Genomic DNA, 19,390 nt, shown 5'->3' on the forward strand with positions numbered 1-19,390 from the left:
GCGGCATAGTTATGAAATTAATATTGGATCCTTCAGTTGCTGTCTCATAACTTTAATAGCATATGCAACAGCTTATGATACTATAAGCTGTAAGTCCCACTCCCTCAGGCTACACTGTTTTATTGTGCCAATCGACCCGCATTCAAAACTCTATGATCTGAACTCCTCCGGTGTACACCTGTCACATTATGTGGGTTTAGAAGTGCGTGTGCACATTTTGAGCAGGTTTCTTTCATTTTGTTTGTGTGTGTGTGTGTGCGTGGAAAGGGAGTGGGGGCAGGAGTGCAGAAGAAAGATTCAGGGTGCGATGTGCTCTAAGATGAGTCTCTCTGCATCTGTCATGTTGGAGTGTGCTCAGTCTGTTCATGTTTGAGACAGATGACTTGCTCTGCTCCCCAAGGTCCTCCTGTTATTCTGCGTCCTTTATCTCCTACTGATCCGACAGACGGCCCGCACCGTGTGTGTACTTTTCATTTCTTTGTGTGTGTGTGTATGTGAAAATTCTGCATGTGCGTACACTGTCTTATTGTTTTCATGTTCTCGCGCATAAGAATGGGACAGTGTCGTCCTCCGTCCTATGTGTGTGCATGTGCGGATACGAGGAGAAGCACAGGGTTTTGTGGCATGCTGAGTTAGGAAATGGAGAGTGGAAAGTACAGCGGTGTAAAAGCTCTGCCCCGCTGGATTCACCAGAGAGGTGACATACAGATGCCCGCAGCTAAATGATGCAGAAGCTCTCTGTGTCTGCAGGCTGTGAGTTTTGTACAGACACACACACTCACAGGTACACACTCAGACACTTTGGGAGCCGCTGACAGGTCCTCTGCAGAGGTTAAAAGCTGTCATAAGTAGTCTTGAAGCACTAGTCCAGCGCTGTTGGCCACAGAGGTCCATAATGCCCAACCTTTAGCTTGTAATCTGGGACTGTCTTGACTGATGTACAGGGACCACACACACACACACACACACACGCACACGAAACGTAAAAGAAAAAAATCACCAAAATCACAGAGGAAAGTTCACATATATGTAGAAATACAAATTCACATTCATGTACATGTGTGTCTGTGCATGCAGAGACACTCAGATACACTTAAATGTGCATACACACACATACAACTCAACAGAGAGATGCTGAAAGTGGAGAGTGTAAGAGAAATTGTGAGTGTGAGCAAGGGAGAAGCAAGCTGGCACACACACACACTCACACACACACTCAAATGCACACAATCCAACACATGCATATGCTTCTTCTGCTTCACAGAAAAATCGCCTCCCACTTCTTCTTCTTTCCAAACTGAGCTCTCCTCCTCCTCCTCCTCTCAACTCCTCACTTCATCACCTCCTTCCATATTCCCTCACCGACATATGCACGCACACTCAGACACTCCATCCGCTTCCCCCCCCCACACACACACACGCACACTCACACTCTCACAAACGCACGCACGCAAGTACACTTCAGACAGATCAAGTCTCACTTCTCCCCTGCTCACACACTCTCTTGTCTACAAAAAAAGAATCTCCTGCTTCCTCTTCTGCCCAACCGACCCCACACTCCTCTTTCCATCCCCTCTCTAAACATCTCATTCCCAGCGACACACACACACACACGCACCTCTCCACTTCACCTGCCTCCCTCACCCCTCCCCAGCAGCACCACTCCCCCTCCCTTCCCACCCCACACTATCCCATAGTGCTCTCTGCTGGAAGGATTCAGAGGTACCCTGTAATTTTGGTGCCGGAGGAGCTCTTAAGTCCTGCCTGATCTTCTGGCTACACAGACAGCCAATGTGTGTGTGTGTGTGAGAATGTATTTGTGTGTGTCAGTGTGTGCTTAAATGTGTGTTCGCTACTGTGGGTCCAAGTGCTTACATGTCTGTATATTTTTTCACAACCATTTCAAGTGTGGTTGTACTTGTGTATGTGCAGCCGTGCATGCTTTTGCTTTTGCTGGTGTGTGTGTGTGTGTGTGTGTGTGTGTGTGAGAGAGAGAGAGAGAGAGAGAGAGAGAGAGAGAGAGAGGAAGGGCAGTGTAATCAGGACACAGGAGAGGAGCTCCCCCTCTGGCTGTATACTGAAGCAGCGAGCTGAGCAACAGTTGTGTGCAGTGGGCCGCTAACCACCTTGAACCTTGACAGTAATGCTGCTACCTGCTTACCGTGCATACAGCAAAGTGGCTCCTGGGAGAAGGCAGCATGCCATGATATTAGAGCTGCTACGTAGTGATGTTTTGCGAGAAGTAAATGGGTGGAAAAAAAACGTTTTTGAACATGAAGATGAGAAAATCGGCTGTGTCCACACACATTACTGAGAAGCATATTTGTTCTGACCTAAATTCAATATAGGATTTTCAAAATAGCATGAAAAATGTGCAGCACCAGCATCAAAGATATGACTATTTTATATTGTCTGCCAAGTTTCATTATTGAAAAGAAACACGAGGAGAAAACAGTGGCTGAGCCGAGAGCACATAATTTTATCTGAGATGATATGAAAAGTCTGAATGAATTTTCTTCGCCCGTGCTAAACCTGCGCAGGAGGCTACGTGGGAGGGACGGCGAGCGAGAGGTTGGAGGTTGATTACTGATTTCCATTTCTATTTCCAGGACAAAGAAATGGAGGGCTGATGGGCTAGGACATCTATTTAGATCCATTTCATTCTGCCATAATCAGGCTTTACCCATGCCCTAATACTCAGGATTAGAAAAGGTTCAAAGTGCAAACATCTAGATCCCCCCAGTATTATTCCAGTCTGCCAACCTCACTCTGTATGTTTGTATGAGTGTGTGTGTGTGTGTGTGTGTGTGTGTGTGTGTGTGTGTGTGTGTGTGTGTGTGCGTGTGTGCTTGCATGCATGCCAGATCTGCTGGGAGGGTTATCTCTGGAATCAGGCCCATAAACCTAATCTAACCCTCTCTGTGCTCATTCAGGAGTGAAATATTTTGTACAAATAGGCTCTCCTTTCCTTATCCACACTTCAACTCTGGTTTGCTAATGTAAACAAAAACAGAGATAGGAATATCACAGGCATGAGAAATAGCCATTTATGTTGTGACAGCTCTGTTTGATACAGTTACAGACCTGACACGGCTGTGTTTAGCTTCTAGCTCTATCTGCGGCTGTTTTTCCTTGATGCAAAGTGTGTGTGATCAGATCATGGTCTGATGCCTGCCTGTTTGTGTATTCACCTTTTTTGTGAAAATGTAGACATTATTGCTGGTGGTTACTGTGACTAGACTGTGCCTGCTCAGCTTGTCCAAATGGAAGTCTGAATGCTGTGGAGAAAGGGAGGGGGGGGCTTGGGGGGGGCGCGGTGTGAAAGGTAGCCAATGAATGTCACCTCTCATCCACATTCTCATTAAACAACCTGCTCTCTGTCTGTCACATGGGCTGTATCCATCCCCTTGTTGCTCAGTGCTTTGGGCTGATGTCGCGCACGAGAGCACGCACGCACGCACATAGACATGGCAGAGCATGCACACACACGTACACACAGCCTATTGCGCTGTATGAAAGCAAGCCCCCCTTGGGCTGGACAGGAATAATAAGCAGCAAATGATTCATGATGGAGATGGGGAATGTATTCAGCAGGACCACCTGAGTGACCTCATTTAGCAGAACTGAGAATAAATATAGACCACCGCATCGCACTCCAGCCTAAACTTGTGTCGTCTCGGCCAGTCAGCACTGCATCTCTCACACATCTCCCACTCTTCTCCTTAGAGCAACAGTCCTTCTGCCCTCCCCTCAGTGTCCTTGTGAAATCTGCGTGCATTTGTGTGTATGTAAGTGTGCACATTTACACATGCATGTTAATGTGCTCGCAGAAGTGCTATGTGTATATTGTTGGAACAGAAGCCTTTTTCTTTCCCCTGTAAGGCTTTCTCTTGGCTGATACATTTGTGCTGTAGATATTTCCCAACATCAACATTTTGGCACCTGGTTTCTCTTATGACTTCAGCAGCTGTAGATCTTTTGTTCTCCCACTAGTCACTCTGTGGCCAGTGGTCCACACCCACAATGAGGGCCTTAAATCATACAAAAAAAAAAAAAAAAAATCCAGCTTTGGAGCCGACCGCTTTATTAAAAAAAAAAGAAGCAACATTCCTTCATGCAATGACCAGTTCTTTGGTTATGAACCGCTAACGTTGAACCGGTTTGTTCCACTAAATCATTAGCAGCAGAATGGGACTTTCTTTGTTCTTCGCCCCGTCGTTGCTTTATCCCCTTGTGTTTTTATCTCTGTCGAGACACACAGGAAGACCCAATTCCCCAGTTTCCTCGTTCCAAAACACGCCATGACCGTCAGTCTTTTATATCTGGAAATCCAGATTTGGATTAACGTCAGTATGCAGGGATAAAACGAGAGAGAGGGTTAGAGAGGGAGGAAAAGAGGAGATAGAGTGAATGAGAGCCTTTTAGATTAAAAAAAGCTGGCAGTGTGTCCTTGTTGTGGAGTAGGGTTAGGGAGTTTGAGAGACATGACTGGCAATTATATTTTTTTGAGGGAACTTGTGACATAGCAGATGTAAATACAGTTATCAAGGGTTAAAATGACAAACACAGAAGTGTGTGGTGCTGAACAGTTGGCATTGGCACTTTTCTTTTTTGCTTGTTTGTTTCAGGGCCCAATATTTAATGCACTCAACAGATGTTTCTGTAGTAGATTTCCATCTTGAATAGTACTTAAAAGATGAATTCACATAAAGAAATGTGGTTAAAATTGGACACAGTTAATCGGATTATGAATTTCCAGCGGTACAGTCAAGGCCTTGAATTATTTGACTTCTTAAATGGCCTGAATACAAACAACATATAAAGTGATCATCTCTTTATAAATCCAGCTTTCCTTCAGTTGTTTGCCTAAACAGAGGCCTCGAAGGGCCAACTTATCATCATGCCACATCAGTAGTGCAGGAGCTGGTTCAGCCAGCCTGAAGGAATAAGTTAATTTAGATGACAGAAGTAAGTTAACACTGAGAAGATTTGCTCTCCCTGAGTGAATATAAAATTCATAGCATGACGCTCACTCTTAGTCAGATTATTCAAGCCTTTGAGCTCGATCTTCAAAGAGCTCATTTTTCTATAACCTTGCCCTGGAAATTTAAAAATTGAAAGAAGAGGAGAAATTGGGTGGAAAATGGCAGGATGAGGTTAGCACTTGTGGCAGCGTCAAGGCAATTCAGGGCTGTGAGACGGTGTGCCTTTAAGACTGGAAACAGGCCTGTTCACCTCACTGTCTTTGAATGTTCTCTTTAGAAGAGACATGCTCCCTGCACAGGCTTTACATAAATCATAAAACTCACTTAGCCTTGAGTGTTCATTCACATTAATGTCCGACGTAAATTTAAAATCTTTTTGTTCCTGCGTTGCACTCTGCTAAGCCGGCCCCTCGTATATATTTCAGTGTCCGGTTCACTCAGTCGTGTTGAGTCTGCTGTGTTTGGGGGGGGGTTGCCAAAGAGCTCCTGACACAATGTTATCACAATCATTCTCACAAATTATCACGTACTCTGGCAACACTAACAAAATGTTGTGGTTCTCCTTGTAATTTAGAGCCTGACTATGATCTGATAATGTAACATAATGTTAGTGCAACTCATTATTTAGTTTTCTTCAGTTTCGCCCGAGCACAAAGCTGAAATCCCAGAGGGCAACAAAATGTCAACATTAATAATACTTAGGAATGACACGGCATGAATCAACTAGATGAGCTTTTCCATTGGTGTGGAGCCAGGTTTCAACACAGCTTGATATAACATCAGTTTATAGCAGGGAAATGCATGTAGAAACATTGGTACATCATGCCAGCGAGGATAAGTATTGTTAAGTTTGTAGTGCATTGTTTGTGCCCACCCAACTCCCCCATCTGTAGCTGAGTTGTGCCTCTCTTTGTGTCATCATTAGATAAGCACCCTCTCCAAGACTATCTCATCATAATGAGGGTGCCATCTGAAGCAATCACCCAGGGAGATGGTCATTGAGTTAAGAGGGAGGGAAGGGGAGGGGTAGAGTCAGATAGTGCAGATTAAAAAAAAAAAAAAAACTAAATGAAGTGAGCGAAAAACCAGAGAGAGAGAGGGAGAGAGGGAGAGAGAGAGACCAAGACGGATAATGTAGGAAGAGAAACAAAAGCATTTCAGAGGAAGGGAGTAAGTTGAAACAGCAGACTAAGCGGAGATGCAGATCATTTGGGGAATTCCAAAATTAGAGCTGCCATCGCATGCGCCCACACACACACACACACACACACACCAAACAGCCTTGTGCTTAGCCTCTCGGTGTTAAGGTCAGAGTCACACTCTGTCTCCCTAGGTCATTATCATGGGCCCTAAAATAGACAACCAATTGTGTCACAGTGTCTGAAGTGAATGTGACATTGAATAAACAACCCTGGACCCTGAGCTCCTTGCTCAAGTCAGAGCAGAACACACACTTTAAAAACATGGAGCGAGTGTGACACGCACACACACAGACACAAGCTCCAATATATAAATGGATACACACGCACGCACACGCACACACACACACACACACACACACACACACACACACACACACACACACACACACACACATATTAAGGGAGGCATTTAGCTCTCAGCACTACCAGCAAGTAATGACACATGTGGCTCAGAGGGAGTAAGCTGCTCGAGGACTTGGCAAGCAGCTGGAACTCTCGCTGGCATGTCTCACTGCTAAACTATGCACAGACAGAAACACACACACACTCACACACACGCACACACAGGTTTGACCATGTTCCTTCTCCCCACCTCAGCGGCCACCCTCCCTAAGAAGGCTCTAATGCTGTTCCATTCATTTGACTTCACTTTATTGTGTTAATAAGAGATACTGTTGAGAGGAGCTGGTGGTTGATTGAGGGTGAGAACAGCTAATCACTGGAACAGCTAATCAGTGCTTGTCGTAAATATTGATTAGTTCTGTGCGTTATGGACGTGCTCATTAACCAGTATGTCATCTTCTCTTCTCCTTTGTTTTCTCCTGATTTTCTTTTCTTCACCCTCCATCACTTCCTCACTCTTCTTGTCCTTCACTCCTTTCTCTCCTTCTCTTTCCTGAATCCCCCGCCCCCCCCAAATGCCTCCAGCAACCTCCAATGGTACAGTCGAGGGCCTGGAGAACCGGGAGGGAGGCGTGTGCAAGAGCCGAGCCATGAAAGTCATCATGAAAGTCGGGCAAGGTAAATGTGCGCTCACCTCACATGTAGAACACAATACAGCACTGCTGCCTTAAAGCCGTGTTTCACTTTGGTGTGACATTTTCATTTATCGCTATGTGTAGCTAGCGTGACTTTGTCTGCCAAAAGCTTCCAACAAGACCTGCTCTCTACGAGTCTCTACAAGTGTGATGGAATCATCATCATCATCATCATCATTATTATTATTGTTATTATTATTATCATTATTATTATTATTATTAATTCTGATGTGGCTTCTTTAGTGTCATTTCTTGGGGCTTAGCAATAATTCAATATAATATTAACATATTGTCATGGGCCCAATCATTTCATAAAGTCATTCCAAGCAAAAAAAAAAAAAAAGTATTTTCCACTTTTTGTTAGATGTATAACCAAAGAACACGTTTAATTTATTTAACATAAGCGTTATAATTTTTATGTGTGATTTTACACTTTTACATTGCATTTGTGTTATCTATTGAAGATATTCTTATCAATATTTTATTATTAAGTTGTTAATTAGTATTAAGGATTAAGTTCTCCAGTAACATTTGCCAGCACTCCAATATTAATAATAATAATATAATATATATATATAATATATATATATATAATAATATAATTAATAAGCGATATAAAAGAGTAACTAAATAGTTTTTAACACTTGTTGTAAGGAGGACATTTAAACTTGAATTGAATTAAAGTTTTTATTAATGTATTTGTCAACATTGACATAATTAGCTTAGCTTGACCTTGGAAATAGTAGTCTGACGAAATGTTCGCTCACTTCACTGTGAACACAAGGTTCACTTCAGAGCTTTCAGCCACATTCTGTGGCCTTCGTGGATGAAGTGTGCTCCTTTTTAACAGATGGTAAATAATAGCTGTTTATGAATACAACACAATGTGTGTACAATTGTGTTTAAAAAGGACTTATTTAAAAATGTAATACAGTATATAATTAATTTTTTATAAATTAATTAATGATTACAACAGAAATATAATTCATATTTCACTAAAATATAATTTATTTATTTTTACATTCATATTTAATATAGGAACACTTAAAATGTCCTCGTTCGTGCTTACAAATGCATTATACTGTATTATTTAAGTTGTAAATGCCAGTTATCCAGGTATTTAGTTATTTATTAAAGTTCTGTGATATGCCAGTACATATTGTAAGACAGGAGATGTTTGTTTCCCATCAAAGACTTTGCCATATATTATACTAAAGTAATTCTTGCTTTAATGTCTCTGTTTTGTATTCAGCCATTACAGGCAATGTTGCATATCAGTAAGAAGGAATAGGTCTTTAGTTAGCTGTTTCATAATAAGCCATGAAAAAACATTCCCAACTTGTTAACCTATCCATAATTAGTTTCTAAAGTGGATTTTTAGTAAACTCATGCTGTGAAGTCACATATGCTGTTTTATCCTTCTTAACCACCGCTGTCATATACAGTAGTTTTGAATGATGATGACTCTGAGTCCATTTCCAAATTATAAAAAGACCTCTGATGTTCCTCAGCTGTTTCTCAGCCTGATTTTTATATACGAATCACAGAATGAAAATGTGTTTGAAACCGGTATGTAAGTGCACGGTCGGGGTGCGTCATCTCAAAATTCATGAAGTAAACAAGTGGGCTTTTGTTTGGATATCCCGCGACACAGCATTTGGTTCGCATCATACTTTTCACTTTTAGACAAGTTTTACTCAGTATGTGGATGTCCATATCCTGCATTTTGACAGGATACGGTACACAGATGTGTTACTCTGTAAACATTCCCCTCATTCTTAGTGTGGTTGTTTTGACCGAAACAGACACTAACCGCCATCTGAGAGGAACATCTGCCCACCACCGTGGTCTGATTCCAGCTTAAAAGCTGGATCACAACGTGTCAAAAATAAACTGAGACTCGCTGAGAAATCTGCAGTGTCTGTGTGTGCAAATCTGTAGCAGATATTTGAATGGTGACTAGTGGGATGACAGCAGTCTATCCTGGCAGGCGGTGGGAGAATAGACGCTAACAAGCTGCTGATGCTAGCAAGGTCTGAGTTGGAACAAATTCAGCAGATACAGTGAAAAATACCCACAGTCATCTTGGGAAACAGATAGACATTGCATTGTCTTTCCATGTAGGTCAATTTGAGCATCCGACAACCTTGCAACACCATCTGCAAATGGCATCACAATTGCATCTCTAAACTATTAACTTTGAGGAAAAACAACTCCCTGAGCTCACGTTAATGAAAGTTGAAAGGAAATGTCTTATTTAAGGAAAGTTCTAGGAAAGTTCCTCTCAGCTCGAGTATGTTTCTGTGGCTGCCGGCTGTTCCTCAACTTCGCCAGAGCCATGCGCTCATTTCCCAAAACGGTTCGGAGCGAGCTGTCACTCACAATCAATTTGCCCTAAAAACCTTGTTAGAAAAGATGCTGTTGGCCCAGCTGCTACTGCTTTTAAATCTATTTCTGTGGGTGGAATTTTCATTGCAAAATGTGCCCATCCAACCCCGTAACTATTGAGAGAAATAGCCGTGAGAAATTAGAGCATTGACAAAAAATTTGATTTTACTGCTGTGTACATTTGTTTTCCCTGGAAACAGAAAGGATGTACCACTAGGGCAGCAACTGATGACTCTTTTCATTATTGATTAATCTGCTGCTTACTCCATTTATTAATGGTTGTTGTTTTTAATAGCATGTCAGAAATGACTGAATAAATACCCAATTCATGATAGAGGTGTATGTAGGGCTTTTACTTGAAACAGAATATTTTTAAATTGTGGTGTTGCTTATTTGATTTAACTAAAGGATCTTAATTCTTTCTGCACCACTGTTAGCTGATGACCATTTGATGCCATAAATGACAAAAAAAGCAACAATAATCAGTATTAAGGTAGTTACCATTAATGCATTGTAAATGTCTGCCTTCAAAAATGATGATAGATGATATTTTTGACTGACCTCAAATTTATTGATGAATCAAATCAAAGGTTGGCAGAAAATTCAGTGACAACAATTTTGATTAAAGGTTATACATTAAAGTTATTTATCAAGCAAAAGTCTAAAAACATTTTTCCCTATTAGCTTCTGAAACATGACGAATTCCTGCTCTTTCTGTTTTTTTTTTTTTTTTAACCTTTCAATCATACATTTTTTCAATCAATAAACTGACTTGTGGACTGTTGGTCGGACAAATCATGAAAAAAATGTGATGGCATTTTTCATTATTCTCTGACATTCTGAAGACTAAAAGATAAATCAGTTAATTGAAAGAAACCCTCAGAGGAGGCATGGATAATGAAAACCATCATTATTTGCAGCTTAAACCCTTCTATAGTCACACTAGATGTTATTTAAAAAAATAAATAAATAAAAAAACAAAACCTGGGCTATGCTTGGCTCTGACCCCAGATGCTATTGTGTTTAAGCCACATTTCCTCTGCAGCTAAATGCCAGCACTTCCTGTGGCCAAGTCCCCAAGATCTTCCCATATGTCCACTCATGCTCCTTTGCACTTCGCTTTGTGGATTATATTTTGGTGACTCATCGCAGCGTGTTATAATGCGCATTCTTTCACCGTTACTTTTTTCATGGAGACACACCAGGGTGTAATCACGTTGAATCATCTGTTTCGGGGAAATTATGCACCCTGACACATTGATATCTAATTCTACTTTGAACGCCTCCTGTTCCATCTTTTGTCTTGATATAAAATGTGAAGTAAAAAGGAAGCAAAACTGATTGAAGGGAAAATATGGGGAGCCCATATTTTATACATCCGTTGCCATTCCCTGCATTCTCTTTCTCCTCCACCACATCATGTCAGCGCGCTCATTAGAAATATGTTGACTCACTGCCTTGCATGCATCTCTCCCCGCTCATTTTCTGTCCCCGAACCTCACCTCAACATATCTGTCGCTCGATCATTGTCTTCCTCACTCTCATCCCCCACCTGCCACCCCCGCCCCCCAGCCCTTTCCCTCCTTCTGGTGGGTTGGCAGTTCTGAGGTGCTGTCTGCATAGCTAAGGGAAATGTCAGCAGCGCACATAGAAAAATGGGTCAGAACATTAAAACGCTCCCTGCACATGCTCAGTGACACACAGCATTGGGGCTATATGCGCGAAGTGAATGAGATCACTGTGTCCTCTCGTATCCACTGCCATACAAGAATGTTTCCGCTTCTCACTCCTGTCTTTTTTCATCAATTATTGATAGCACACAACAGCTCATGGCTAGGTCCACCACTGCTGCAATCAGTGTGGAGCAATGTGGTGGTCTGGACATGGAGAAGACAGTAGAGAGAAAAAAAAATGCTGCCCATGAATCTATGGCTGTTTGCCTTTTTTTTTTTTTTTCCTATAATTCTTATCTCCAGACATCCCTCATGTGAATCATTTTCCTGCCCAAGTCTCAGCCAGACTTGGGTGAAAATAGCAAGCAGACTGCGTGTCTGTTTGGCCCTTTTCACTCACATTTTTTTTAACATTTGATCTCTTGTGGGACTCAAATGTAAATTGCCTCCCCACACGCCCTCCTGTCTCTTCACACAAACAACACTTGAGCAGGCCTTTAGGCAGATGCAGATAAGGCCTGATAAAGAAGATGCATCTGATAGTGTACTGTGGAATCCACCGGAGCGGCTTCGGTAATAGTTTGTAACTGTCTTCTGTCTGCCGGCCCTGCCCTCGCAAAAGACACGCTGCGGACCTTCCAGTATTTAGACTTCAAAGTGCGTGTGCTGAAATCACAACAGACAGACAGATAAACTGTCTCTTTCCTTTGCGTTCCCCTCAGAGCTTTTTCACCCTACCCCTTGTTCCCCCCCCTACCCTTCCTGTCCTCCTATCCGCTCTTCTTCGGAAGTGTGCCTCTTTCAGGCAGAGTTAAATCCAGAGCAATAAATAAGGCATATTATGGCCTTTTAACGTGATGAATAATGTAAAACAATAAAAAGTTAATATATAACTACTTTACCCTCATTCTGCCATGCCTAAGTGTATTGTAAGAATGTTGTAGGTGTGGGCTTATGCGTGTGCATGCACATGTGTGTATGTGTGTGTCCTACACGCTCATGAATGTGTCAGTGGTGGAAATGCCTGTCTGAGTGTTTGCTGAAGGAGCTGCTGATGTAGATGTGAGATCATTTTTACGACAGGACAGGGATACTGGCGTGTTCCACAGACGTTCCCTAACTTGTCCTTCCTGTTTTTGCACTTTTATCTTCACCGAGACACTTTCAACACATGCAAAGATAACCTTCTCTCTGTATAAAAGACATATCAAATAAAAAACCTAGCCAATGAAGAGGAACAAGTCATTGTAATTCAGTGCATGCAGCTTGCCAAGGCTGAGCTTCTGTGTGTTTTCTGTTTCCCACAGTCCCAAACGCAGCGAACCCTGCGGTGCCGGAGACTCCAGAAGACAACGCCATACCGGAGTCCAGTCCCAGTCCGTCTGACCAGGGTCATATTGGACCCGAAATGCCAGGAAACCCTGGTGAGCAGATAGACAGACCAGCTCTATACCCATAAAGTGCAGCTTCAGACTCTTCACAAAGTACTTTGTAGTTTCAAGAATGCAAATATTTTAGTAAAATAAAGTTTTTTAAAATGTAAAAAATGAATATTCACAGCCTCCAGGTTTCCTCTAATAATTAATCACATTTAGCCTGAAAAGTGAAAATAAAAATCATAGTTGAGTCTCCCTAAGTAAGTAGTCTCATATGGCTTTTTCATGCCGCAGGCATTCCTTTGATTTCTGGGGGTCAGTATGATAAAATATGTGCAAAACCAGTGTTGTACAGAATAAAATAATACACTCTAAAATGCAGCTTGCAATAAAACAATAAAATAGCCCACCCAGAACAAATGAAGCTCACTTCGCTTCACTCTCAGAGTACACAAAGGGCTTGCTGCATACAAGAAGATTCAAAGACAGACTTCTTCAATATATGTGTTTTTAAAACTTATTAGAATTGCAATGAAGATTAAAAACAGGGGTAATTGAAGCAGTCACTTGAGCCTCACTGGATTCTCTTGTTTCCTGTTTTCACAAGCACCTTTCATAGCTGCTATGCACAGGAGGTACAACAGTTTTTGGACTTACTTCACAACTTTGTAAGCCACAAACTTCCTCCAAGTACAGGCTGTTCTGTCTGCCCCAATGTGATAAGGCTTCCTCATTTAATAATTGCTTATTTGACATTAGTTGCTCTATAAAAAGATTTTCTAATGTCACTTTTCCCTATTCCAGGCTTTTGCCTGTCTGCTATTGTTAGATCAGTGATTATGTCAAGTGAAGAAGTGGAGGGTGGAATGAAGGACGTGTCAGAGGTTTGAGGGGTTGATATTTTACGAATGAAATTTCCGACAGCCTCTCTCCAGCTTTCTCCAGTGCCCAGAATGTACAAAATTCCTTGTGCCTCTGATTTCACCGATAAGGCTGGAATCGGTAGCTTTCTGTGATGTCATTTAGTTGTGATAAGGCATAAGGCACAGTTATCCCCTCCTCAATAAATGGTTAAGTGCAGAGTGGTCAGCCGAGTGCGGAGACACAGTCATTAGTGGAGATGGCAGTCTCCGGAGCTATGAGGCTTTTGTGTGCCTGTTGGGGGGGGGGGGGTTCATGGACAGTAAAGAGGTGGTGGTGGGTGGTGGAGGGAGGGGGTGAGTACTGCTCTTTGGCAGCAGCTGCACGCATACATGGAAAACAGATTTGGTTCTTCTCGGATTTCAGTCACTGGAGCAGCCAGTCATTCTCTCTCTCATCTAGTAGCAGCCCCCCATCCTCCAACCATCCTGAAACCCTTAGACAAAAGGATAAAATAAAATCAGATGTGCAGATATGTCCTCTTCATTTTTTTTCATATCTTACTTGGCCTTAGCCATACGAGTACAGCTTTGACATTTCATACAAGTTGCTCTGGCTCAATCTTATCAGAGCAGGAATCTTTGTTATGTTGAGTGATGACTCCAGATTTCATTTGGAGGCTATTTTGATTTAGCTAATTCAATTAGATTGCATCAATGGGGCTGTTAGTCATGTAGAGCAAACAACAAACGAGGATATGATCACAGTTGATTTAAGCATAGAACACTGAGATCTGCACATGACAGGACTGGCTTACTGTAAATGTTATTACTGCTGATGGCTCACCAGTTGCTAAGGGACTGCATGCAAATTACCTGGGTGCAGAGGGGTGCAAATCTTCTGTTTTATTTTGCAAAAATCAAGTGCGATGTGTCATGAATGTTTTCTTAGGACCCTCCCATTCTGCAAGAAAAAAACTGCAGCAGCGCATATAACTAGAGCAGATTTCACAAAATGGTGAAAATACAGCCGCTCTCTACTTTCAAATAAATCGCTGTTCAATAAACGAAAGCCACCAAATGAGTAAACGCCCCACATCATATCCTTTGCATATATGTGAAATCCATCTTTTTGATGTACTCATCTCATCTTGACTTAAATGTTATAAATTTCAAAACTATAAAGAGAAATATCGGGTAAGAAAAAAAAATAAAAGATTCTCCAGAAAAAGTTAGATTGCCCTTCCTTAAGCAGAAATGAAATGGCTACCTCCCCCTTTTGCAGTTTTGTTCACCTCCTTAGACCTCTCTCTTTTTATTTCTTTTTATAGACCACATGAATCAGGACCAGTCTGGTTCCTCGGGCAACTCGGACAGCATCCTCAGCTCCAAAGTGGCCTTGTTCTCCGCCATTGGGGCTGGCTGCATCATCTTCCTCCTGCTCATCCTCCTCCTTGTCATCCTGCTCATCAAGATGCGCAAGCGTGCCAGGAAAAATGCCCACTCACAGCCCCGCCCCTCGGCGCTGTCACTCAGCACGTTGTCCAATCCCAAGCTGCCCGGGGGCACTGCTGGCACAGAGCCCAGCGACATCATCATTCCGCTGCGGACAGAGAACAACTACTGCCCTCACTATGAGAAGGTGAGCGGTGACTATGGCCACCCCGTCTACATTGTCCAGGAGATGCCCCCGCAGAGCCCTGCCAACATCTACTACAAAGTCTGACAAAGTCTCTGCACAGCCAGCGACACAGTCAGGAGAAAGAAAGAGAGGAGCGCTTGATTTATGTTCTTGGGAAGAACACTTTCCTTTGCATTTTGGGGACTTGATGCTTCTTCAAGCCCATGTTATTTCTACCACCTGCTGCACAAATCTGGAGAGATGCACACTGACCAGTAACCAGCGGGGATCTGAGCTGACCGATGAGAAACATTTATTCTGTTTGTTTGGGTTGTCTGACAACCTCCACCCCACATACCTGTCCTCCTCCTCCTCTCACCTCCCACCTTCTACATGTCCCTGCTGTTCTCTGATAGGGGGCGGGGCTGATGGGACTCTAGCTTCCTGGTTCGCTGCCCTCTTTAACAGGCAGGATATAACTTATCTCAGTTCCCTGGAGTACAGTCTGTGCTACACCCAATTAAACACACCATCTTAACACACTAGCCAGGAACAGGCAGACACAGGCCCTGGATGCCGCTCAGCCTGCAGTTTGTGTGCAAGCATAAAACGAGTGTGTGTCTCTGCGTGCATGTGTGCGTGTGTATGTTAGTCAGGGCTCCGCGCTGGGACAGGAAACTCTCCAGATAGCTCAGGTATCAGACACAGTGTGTGAAATAATGTGTTCCTTTCCCTTCGCACCTCTGATGTTTGCCTTACTTACTATTTTTGATGGAGGATTTCCTCAAACCCTGATTCAGTTCACAAAGCAGTTGTATTTTGTTAGACTTTTCCTAAAAGTGCACAATGTATAGAATTGAATAGATCATTATTACTTCATTTACTCACCACCAATGTCATCCATTGCACTCTTTTTTTCCTGGAAAGTACCTTGACCTGGACTATTGATATCAAGGTGTGGTTGTGTGTGTGTCTGTGCACTCACGTGCGTTTGTGAGAATACTCCCTACTCCATTGGTCTGATATGAGCTTTACCATTACTCTGGTATTTATGACCCACTTGTGTGTATTTGAGAGTGTGTCCTCTGAGCGTGTGTGTCTGCATGTGCACGTTTGGGCCTGTCCAGACCAGTCTTGTTTCTGGGCAGACGTATTGGCTTAGGGCTAGAACACTAAGTTACTGTATTGTCAGCTTCAAAAGCAATACAGACAGACTGACATGCTGACAGACAGAAAAGCCTGAGATCTTACAAAACCCCTCCAGTGCTCCAGTTGGCACAAGCTGACGGTTTTATGTGTCTGATGAGCTTTCGGGGAGATGGTTTTTAAGACAACAGGCAGGTTGATATTTGTTTGTTCTAGCTTCTGGTGCAACGATAGAAGCATCAAACAGTTAGTTTTGTGCCTGCTGCCTAGGCGAGGTGGGCGTAGGTTGGATTGTCGGAACTGATTGGTTGGCCTACATAGGGTAGGATGCCCTATATTAAAGTTGGATCACGAGCTACGGCTGAACATTGGGGTACAGTTTTGTCAGATGCCAATTGGCTGCCATCTGTAGATGAGTCAGTGGAGTGTGCAGTCAGTGGCATCGCCAGCGTGTGACTAATCTATGTGCCATCTTCGTGCCCACACTCACCAGCCGGGGAGGAGAGAGAGCGAGAGCAGTGGATAAAGGAGAAAATGTTCCTGTGACTTGGCTTTAACCTAAGAGGAAGATGGCAGTGTGGATGGGGATGGCTGGGGGCGGGGGATAGATGGGTGAGGTGTGGGGTGCAGGTAGTTTAGCATCAATTTTTTTCATCCTCTCACCAGTTTTGCTGTGATTAAAAATGCTGTGCAGAACATTCCTCTGTCAAGGTGTTCAGCCAGCGAGGACACTGCAGCTCAGCTATCACACAGCCCAGGGCAGCAGCACCGAGACAGGATTTACTGCAGCTGGATGTGTGCATGTGTGCACACCGATGCTAGCTTTTAGGGTGTTTGAATGTGTGTGTGTGTGTGTGTGTGTGTGTGTGTGCACACATAGATGCTCCTATATGTGAGTACTTATTTGTGCTTATAGCTGCAGTTTTTTCCTCTGCGTGTGTGTGTATGTTTATGTGCATGTGTACGTGTATGTGTCTATTTGTGAATACTTCTGTGGTGTAGCAGCTGAAAGACCTGTTTTGGGACTGGATCTAGGTGCTCCAAACAGTGTGGCTGCCAAGGTATGGAACGCCGCAGTCCCAGTTAATGATGTGTGAGAGGAGAGGGGAGCAGATAAGGACAGCTATTCCTCAGCACGCAGACACGAGCTGACGTTTGATGCACATGTGCGCACACGCGCGCAGACACACCGAGACTGACGAGTCCAGGTTTATCTCCAGTCAAACGGTCTGACTGCCGGTTTATGTTTATTCACCGGCAGAGACACCTATCATCCGCTGCCACATACTATTGCCATCCACGGATATATGCTGCTGAGTTAAAAGGCAGCCCAGCTTGAAGACTCGGGGAAGACTCCAGTAGCTTTTGTGTGTCGTTAACCTCAGAGTTAACAACCTAAACAGCTGCTTGTGCTTTTGCGGCTCTGTGTTTTAACTCAGCATGCAGCCCTCGGTGGCCCTCTGTGAAACACATCTAGATCAAATGTTTTTGTTTCGGATCGGTGCGCATCCATTCACCTACACCAGCCAAGGGAGTCATTACCAAATAACCACAAACCATATCTCATTTTTATTCATTCTTGTGACCACTTAATGTTATTCAGATTTTTGAGGGGAGACAAAAAAATTAAATGAGAAAGAAGTGTAAATATATGGATAGAACCCAATTTAAGATGTAATTTCACCTGAACACTGCTCATAAGAAAAATTTAAGATTAGATTTTTGTAATGGAGGATGTTTGTAAATAGCTGTCTTTTTAAAGTGTGTTTTGTATGAATCCTTGCATTTTTGTCTCTGTTTGCAATATGTTTTTTTTTTCTTTTCTTTTAGAGGTAAACTGAATATTGCATTGGACACAGGATTTGTCATTTTTTGCAGTGTCCAGTATTGTCAAAAAGTCTTTGTTACCACACGTGTTAGAAAATGGGGTTCAGAGTTTGTACATCGCCATTCAACAGGATTCTAGTTGTTCAGAAACTGTTCGGGACCGAAGCTTTGTCATCACGCGGCTTTGAAATGAATAGGTCATTGAAACTATGAATGATAAGGCCCCTTCCCTGTTGGAGACAGCACTTAACTCTGCATATGAAGACTGTGTTACTCCACTGCCTTTGAGTTATGTACACCTTCCACTCCATTATAAGATGTAACAAAACATTTTGGTCCAGAAAGATTAATCGTATCTCAGTTTTAATAAGTGTATTGGGTCCGGCAGAGAGAGACGTAGAGAGAGGTGGGGAGAGAAAGAAGAAAAGAGGCTACATATGAGAGTGTGACCGTACTGCGCTCGCTAATAAATCATCCGGTTTACACCACTCATTATCTCCCAGGCGGTCCTTTGTTTTAAAGTTGTTCTCTTCCCTCCTTTCCTAATTTAGCACAAGGATGTTGGTCGCTCAGCCTCACTATAGGTTGATTTCTGCTATTGTTCAAAGCCACAGTATTATTTTTCAATGTGCATGTGTAAGCAAAACCTGTTGAATTTGTTTCCCTTTGTTTGAATCATAACTGTCAAGTTTTGTTATTTTATTTTGTTTCATTTTATTTTATTTTATTTTATTTTTTTTGCCATTCACTTTTTTGCCGCTTCTCAGCGTAACCTATTGGCACCAGCTACAATGGAAATAACGTTCCACCAGTTTGGAAACTACAGCATATTGATAAATAAAATTTTTCCCATGGAACTTGTTCTGAAGAAATGTTCTTTCTTTCATCCCACTTTGTTTATAACCTTCTAGCTTTACAGTGTGGGTAAAAGACTTACTGACCACCTTGGTTCACGGTGACAGCTTATACCAGTCGCCCACGCTCTCAGCACTTCCCTCTCAGCCCCCCCAAACCCTCACCTCAGGGGTCAGTGCTGCACAGATGGGTTTGTTCTGATACATTAGTCAGATTGAAATCACAAGCAGGCTCCATAAATTCATATTCTGGGAGTATGGACACGCCTTTTTGCATAGTAACTAATACCCGTATCAACCCGCTCTGCCCTGGTGTCCTCCAAAATTACATTTCTTCATACATGATTAAATCTGATTGGCTGCACTCTGCATTTCCATTGCGTTTGTCTGAAATTACAGGCTGTGTTTAGCCGACTGAGGA

At 42.8% G+C, this 19,390-nt stretch overlaps 1 protein-coding gene across 1 annotated transcript in view; it reads left to right on the forward strand.

The window, feature by feature from the left end:
* Nucleotides 1-18,987, forward strand: part of efnb1 (ephrin-B1) — a 57,386-nt gene extending 38,399 nt beyond the window's left edge. Inside the window, exons 3-5 of the mRNA XM_046405614.1 lie at nucleotides 7,115-7,207; nucleotides 12,593-12,709; nucleotides 14,853-18,987. Coding sequence (XP_046261570.1) covers nucleotides 7,115-7,207; nucleotides 12,593-12,709; nucleotides 14,853-15,247 — 605 coding nt within the window. The 3' untranslated portion in view covers nucleotides 15,248-18,987. The remainder of the gene's footprint in view (nucleotides 1-7,114; nucleotides 7,208-12,592; nucleotides 12,710-14,852) is intronic.
* Nucleotides 18,988-19,390: the final 403 nt, after the last annotated feature.

The sequence above is a fragment of the Scatophagus argus genome, chromosome 12 (genome assembly GCF_020382885.2).
Source record: "Scatophagus argus isolate fScaArg1 chromosome 12, fScaArg1.pri, whole genome shotgun sequence".
Classification (NCBI taxonomy): domain Eukaryota; kingdom Metazoa; phylum Chordata; class Actinopteri; family Scatophagidae; genus Scatophagus; species Scatophagus argus.